The sequence below is a fragment of the Thermobia domestica genome, chromosome 1, assembly GCF_964235325.1.
Source record: "Thermobia domestica chromosome 1, izTheDome1.hap1.1, whole genome shotgun sequence".
Classification (NCBI taxonomy): Eukaryota; Metazoa; Arthropoda; class Insecta; order Zygentoma; family Lepismatidae; genus Thermobia; species Thermobia domestica.
In genome coordinates this window covers 198,486,726-198,493,956 of record NC_137454.1, presented here as the reverse complement: position 1 = coordinate 198,493,956, position 7,231 = coordinate 198,486,726, and the positions used below count along the sequence as shown (strand labels likewise).

Genomic DNA, 7,231 nt, shown 5'->3' with positions numbered 1-7,231 from the left:
TTTGAATAGCAATAATTGCCCAAAGAAAGTATAACTTGAAAGCAAGAGCAATTTTTCTTTCGCACAAAGAGGAAGTGAAAGTTTAATTATGCAAAATCTTAATTTTATATATACGACGGTCATTGCAAAAATCATGGCAACTATTTTTTTCTCGAAAATGGTAACGAATAAAAAGATTCTGAAATATGCAAATGGCAGGTTAGGTGATATGTGAACATTACATGTAGGGAAATGGATGAACACACACTCCACCGTAAAGATATAGCACGAGAAAAAAATACTAAAGAGTGTAAGTATTGTGTTTTGCCTTGAACTTCTGTTCGATCATTAGTTAAGAAAGACTTCAATGCTCACAAAACTTTCCAGAAAAAAGACTGTAATGATCGCAAGAAGTTGTGAAGTTTGACCTAGATGTACAAATTTCACAACCCGATAGAACACGAGGGGCTGTTCCGGTTGTCAGCTCATATCTGTGTCGTCTCTCGTGCTACACGGGTAACATCTGAGGATACAGTGTTATCGGAGTACCGCTAAATTTCGCTTTGTTGCTTCATGTTTTCGTTATTGTTATTCGTGTTATTGGTACTGTTTAATTCGAATAATTGTTACCGTTCGTGTTATTTACAGTGCTTTTGCGGTTATTGTTGTACAGCGTTAACCCCTTCAGTGCGTAATTTTCAGATGCGAACCGCTGTAAAAAGTGTAGTTTTTTTATTATTATTTTTTTTTTTTTATAGAACTTTGTATGTTGATTCTAAATCTGTTTCAAAATCACTTACATCAGAATCACTAATTAATAACTCTTCCTCGATGTCATCATCGTTGAAATATCGTTTTGAACCCATTACTGTGCTGTCTGCTCTCAAACAAAGCAAAGAATGAAAACTGTATTTGACGAAGCCCAAACTCTATTTTAATTTCTTTCATTTTCCTCTTCTTCTTTTAATTAAGTAACAATTGAAACCAGCTGAGCGCAAACTCGCTATATATTGTCGGGATAACATTACTCATACTATGGGCAAGTATATACGCCATCCGCACAGCAGGTGCGTTTTGAAGATACGAGTTAACTCGCCACCCACACTGAAGGAGTTAATATTGATCGTTTTTAAGCAGCGGCGGCCCGTGGGGGTAGGCTGCAGGACTGCAGCCCCCCCAAAGTAATTCCATATTTCCGATCCGAGACTTCATAATCAATCTTTATATATATGCTCTTTTAACACGCGTTTTGTTGTTCAATTTTTCGCCTGCTTTTGTTCCACTTCACTCCCTGGGACTGCCAGTACAATCTCCTGGCCTTTCTTACGACGTTGTGATTCCACTTCCTCCCCTTTTTAGCATGTCTTTCCAGATAACGTGTGGACTGCTTTCCCTGCAGTCCTTTCGCAGTTTTGACAGTTTGCGCAAGCGCGTTCTTCTCAATTTGTGTTCGTCTGCTTTGTTTGACGATGCGCGAGTATATTCAGACTTGCCAACTCTAGGGAAATCTCCCCTGGCTAATCCTATATAAAATCTTCAGTTTCTGATTTTTAGCTGCGAGTGGCATAATCTCCCTTTCTTTGATTAGCAACGCTGAGTATAGTTGTGTTGTTGTCTACTGGCGGGATGTTTCTAGTAGGCAAGCGATTTATTCTGTGCAACAGTGGATTATATTAATTCTTTGAAAATGCGGTTCAGTGAGTACTTGCGTTGCGTCGTGCGAGTGATCTGGTGTTACTTGTGAATTTTGTGTTCCGTATCAGTGTTCCCAATAGACAAGTGAAACTATACAACTATACAATTAGAATACGCTGGTGAAGTAAACGTCATTTCCGCTTCCTGTTCAGCTAGCTGGTTACAAACAAACCAGCTTCGAGCGGGTTATATGAAGAAGTTTACATGGTACTCGCCTATGAAAATGATTTGTTTCGTTTTCGTATATAACCATAACAGTTTAAGAGGTACATGCAATGTTTTTTTGTTTTCCCAAGAATGAAATTAGAAATATTGTACTATATAACATATTAAAGAGAAACAAAAACAAAGCCACAGTGTACAAGTGATATAGTGATTAATTACTTATTGGGCGAACAGATATAGCTCAATCTTTTTGAAGAACACTTTCTCTCCTTGCATATTCCGCCAGAAAGAAATTAAAATACACATATTTTTCCAAAGCTCCCTTGCTCTATCTTTTTGTTGTTGTTGTTGTTTGTTTGTTTGTGACATGTTTAGGCTAATTTCGCTGTTTAATATATATTAATACTCAGAACACTGAAAAATCGTTTCTTAGTAAACTGATAATTGAATCACACGCTTAAAGGCATACTATAATCTTCGAACAGTGCCTGCCCCGGCATGGAGTGTGATATCCGCTCTTTCCGATCCTCACCAGCGTAAGTTCGATAGCAATTTTACCTTTGTGATTATATATATGTGTACAAATTTGAAACTCTTGATATAATTGAGATTTGCAGGCAATGGATGATTTTAAAATTGGTAAATCGGCATTACACATATACATATGTAGGACAACCGCATTTAAGCAATCACAATCTAACCTAACCGTACCTTACCGCATATGAATTTTGGTAAGAGTATAGTACAGGCAATATAGTAAAGTTTGAACCGAATTTGTTAATTTGTCTCATCCCGTTTGACATAAAATATAATTGCTCCATCCTATCGTTCTACGCTCAGTACGCATGAAAAATACGGGATCATTATTTGTAAATTTATGTGTAAAATTTGTCTAATCTACGAAAATACTTCTGTGCAAGAAAATTATTTATGTAGAGGGAGAATATAGAAACAGCGTTAAAAAGGTGCCATGGTTACTAAGAAATTGAAATGCAAATCCACTTGTAGTGACTACTAGCTCTGGCTTGTGTACGCTTTTCGTACCTGTCTTTCTTTCACGCATACCCAACTTCACTGATCTGCCGCTCCCTACAGATGCATCCTTACATGCGCTCGAGCTTCAAGCTGCCCTTTATCATCATAAATGTAGTGTTACGTGAAGTGACCACCCAGCGTCCATTGGTATGTGTTCCTAAAGAATTTTAATATATGTATATGCTGGCATGTTACAAATCTGTACGTCGTTTATGTTAGACGCAAAGAAAATAATTCAGATAACATTAGGACATTATATAGGATAGTTACAGAGTTATACATTTTAAATTATTTAATTATTTCTGGTGGCGCATTTCAACTTTACCAGTGCCAAGCAAAGAATGGACACCCGCTAGCAAAAGAATGAAGAATAAATTAGCAAATTATTTCCACGAAGATGCTAAGTTTCTGAGATTATGTATTCGTAATTGTATCCTTTAAAATGCATTGGTTATTCTAGCGATGTATTTTTTTGTTCCGAATATCTGATCACTAATTTTATAAACAAGTTTCTTCATATTAAACATTTTCACTGAAGCTAAACAAACAATATGACAGAAGTATATAGCATAACTATTTTCAATAATTTTAATTAAACTACTCAATCTAAAATTATTATTACGGGGCGCTCATGCACATGGTTGGTATTCTCACTCACTTGTTATCCAGCAAGTTATTAGCGATTGAAGGAATTAAAATGTAGAGTAATTTTATTTCATATTATGATAAATATAGCCTTCCTCTACGTATAAAGTAAATATATTCACTGCTATTCGTGAAGATGTAGACTTTTTTTTTTTTTTTTTCATAATTTTAAGTTCGTCTTTCACAAGACTCACAGCTGCCACATACAACGCCATTGAAACTGCCTTGACAACCACCTTAGCAACAGATTGTTTGTAACCAATATGGCTGCGCCCAGTAAAATTCACAGCAGACGACTTCAGCAGCGTATTCCTGCAGTTCTTTTAGGGTGGTCTGTTTCGTCCTTGTCTTCTTGTGAGTGCATTGGTGTTCTGTGACGACGTGCGTGTATTTTTTCGTACTTTGTTGTGGTTCCACATCTTGTATTTGTAAAGGGAAAATGAATAATTCAGTAGAATATTTAAAATCTATTCGATTTGGTAGTTTAACATTGGCAGAAAAGTGTGAAATTAAAGCACATGGGAGACCAACTCCTGTACTAAACATAACACAAACTGCTGTTAGTCGTCAAAAACAGTACACTAGGTGTTTCAATACTGAAATATATAATAAATATGAGTGGATATGTGGGTGTGAAATAAGAAACGCACTTTTCTGTTTCCCTTGTCTTTTGTTCGGGATTGACGATGACGCAGCGAACATAGCGTGGGTTGAAAAAGGGGTATCGGATTTGAAGCGACTTCATGACAAAAGCCATAAACATGAAATATCAAGGAAGCATGTTAATAACATGTTAAATCTAGCCACACTTGGTTCTGTGAACGTCCAGACTTGTTTAAGTCAAGCCTATAAAGACTCGATTGAACGTCATAATAGTCAGGTGCAAAAAAATAGGGACACTCTTTCAAAAATCGTTAACTGCGTAAAATTTTGTGGTTTTCATGAACTAGCGTTAAGGGGGCATGATGAGCGTGAAGGATCGAAAAATCAAGGCGTGTTCATGGGGTTGATTAAATATACATCTGAACTAGATTCCTTATTGAAGTCTCATCTTGACAGTACATCAGCATTTAAAGGGACTTCTAAAAGTATTCAAAATGAGTTACTTCAATGTATGCTGGAGGTCACCAGGGAAAATATAATAGAAGAAATTAAAGCTGCCGAATATGTTTCTCTTATGGCTGACGAAACAACTGACATTGCAGATATGTTTCAGCTTGTTATTGTCTTAAGGTACTGTACTGCAGAAGGTGTTCCTGTGGAAAGATTCTGGGGCTTTTTTAATCCAAATGGCCAAAATGCCGACTCCATTGCTGAATGCATACTTTCTGAAATTAATCAAATCTTAAAACAAGAAAGTAAACTTATTGGGCAAAGCTATGATGGCGCAGCTGTAATGAGTGGGGCTATAAATGGAGTTCAGGCCAAAGTGAGAGAGGTATACCCTAATGCTTATTTTGTGCACTGTTTTGCTCATCAATTGAATCTTGTGATGGAGAGAGCTACCAGACAAAACACTAAAGCCAGAATATTCTTTTCTAATCTTTCTGCTATCCCGGCTTTTTTTTCTCGCTCTCACAACAGAACAGCTGTTTTAGATTCCTGTGTTGCCAAGCGGATACCCACTGGTGGACCAACTAGATGGAATTTTAAATCTAGGACAGTTAATGTAGTGTATGAAAAGCAGGAAGAACTGAAAGAATGCTTCCAAATTTTGTCAGAATCCGAGACCTCAAGCACCGCAACAATAAATGAAGCGTCTGCTTTGTTGAGTTATCTTCAAAATGAAGAATTTTGTTTCTGGCTAAATTTTTTTCACTTAGTTATGCCACATCTTGATATTCTATATAACCAACTACAGAGTCGTCAAATAGATGCAGCAAAAGTCCAATCATATTTATCTGCCTTTACTACTGAAATTAATAAAATCAGGGAATCAGTAGGACTAATTGATACCGAAACGCAAAGTCAAAACAAAAGGAGAATTGTTTCAAACGCACAGTCAAGAACAGCCGCAGCCAAAGAAGTGTGTGATGTTATTTTAAACCAAGTGAACCTGCGCTTCCATTTTACAGACCACTTATCCATATCTTCACTTCTGCAGGAATCTACTTTTGATCAGTTTAGTGCTTCCTTTCCCGAAGAAATCTTCAATAAATGTACAGAACTCTTTCCTGTGTTTGATAAAGATAAACTTCATACAGAACTTAGTGTAGTTTATGCAAGAGAAGAGTTGAGGAAACTTGGTGGTGCTGTGAATTTCCTCCAATATATTATAAACAATAGTCTTGCTTCCACTTTTTCTGAAGTGCTAAAACTTTTGAAAATATTTATAACGTTGCCCTTAACTACTAGTGAACCTGAGCGATGCTTTTCTACCCTTAAAAGAGTGAAAACTTTTCTGAGAAACACAATGGGAGAAGAACGGTTAACAGCACTTGCCATGTTATCAATAGAAAAGGAAATGGTTGAAAAGATCCCTAACTTTAATAATAGAGTTATCGACAAGTTTGCTACAAGGAAGGACCGTCGTATGGAATTAATTTTTAAATAAGGTAAGTGTTTTATTTTATGCAGCCCTCCTAAGTATAAGTAGCACGAGCCGCCACTGTTTTTAAGTGTTGTGTGATATATACATACAGGATGAGTAAAAGGTCCTTGGACACCCTTATAATTTCAAGCCTGAAGGGAACAAATGAAAAGTAAGAATGGGCAACTAATATTGGATGAAAGGCCGCAAGTTTTGTATGTCGATCATGGCCGCCATTTTGGATTTAAGTCGAATTTTTTAAATGGGAAAGGGACCATGTGTCATATTAAGTAACACTAGCTTGCGCTTACAAATGCAGTTTTTTTTTTTGGGGGGGGGGGTCGTCTTGTTGAAGGGTTCGAGAGTTGTGAAGGCCCAAAGCTGGCAAATTATCTTTCAAGTGCATGCTATAACACAGTTTCTATGTGGTGTCCATCCCGTGCAATGCATAACTGTAGTCGCCGCAACCACTCTGACTGCACACGGAGGAGAATGTCGGATGAAATTTGGTCACGCGTGTTGGATGCGTGCCTCAACGTGTCTCAAATTGCGGATTTTCTCAGCATTACAATCTGCTTAAGATGTCCCCACAGATAAAAATAATGGGACATGAGGACAGGGGATCAGTGTGGCCACTACACGGGAGCACGACGACCAATTTACTTCCCTGAAAGTTGTGCATCTAACCATTGATGCACACCAATTCCATACTGTGACGACTCCGTCGTGTTAAAATGGGAAGCTGCCGCACAGTGGTCCAGATAGCTATAAAAGAGGGACAAAAATATTTTGACACAATTAATTGCCGAAATTACAGTATATACTATATAATAATAACTTCTAATTTACTACAGTAAACTAGTAAAATAAGTAGTCACAGTAAGGTTGAAGTCTCTAGGTGTCCAGCCTCACTCGTTTTCGGAAGCAGGCGTTGCCGAGTCTTCATCTACTTTTTCTCTTACACTTCTTTGGATATACAAAGAAGACCAGTCACTTCCGAAGGCAGGTTTCTATTTTTTTAAGTCCACCTAAACTTGAAATTAGTGGGTCAGAACTTAACATTAACCTACGGAAAAGGTCCAAATTAGTGTCTTCTTATGAAATTTTTTGAGTATAGTTTTCTCTGTATTTTCTAACATGTTTGTTTCGGGACTCAATTGCTTCTTCGGAAAGCTATCCAAT

General features: G+C 37.2%; 1 protein-coding gene across 1 annotated transcript; it reads left to right on the top strand.

Moving 5' to 3' along the window:
• Positions 1 to 3,958: 3,958 nt before the first annotated feature.
• Positions 3,959 to 6,073, top strand: LOC145678370 (zinc finger MYM-type protein 1-like). The gene has a single exon (XM_081748441.1). It carries the CDS (start codon positions 3,959 to 3,961, stop codon positions 6,071 to 6,073), a length of 2,115 nt encoding a protein of 704 aa, XP_081604567.1.
• Positions 6,074 to 7,231: the final 1,158 nt, after the last annotated feature.

What these genes read in the sequence shown, in the direction of transcription:
- LOC145678370 (XM_081748441.1), top strand. Translation starts at nt 3,959, where the DNA reads ATGAATAATTCAGTAGAATATTTAAAATCTATTCGATTTGGTAGTTTA.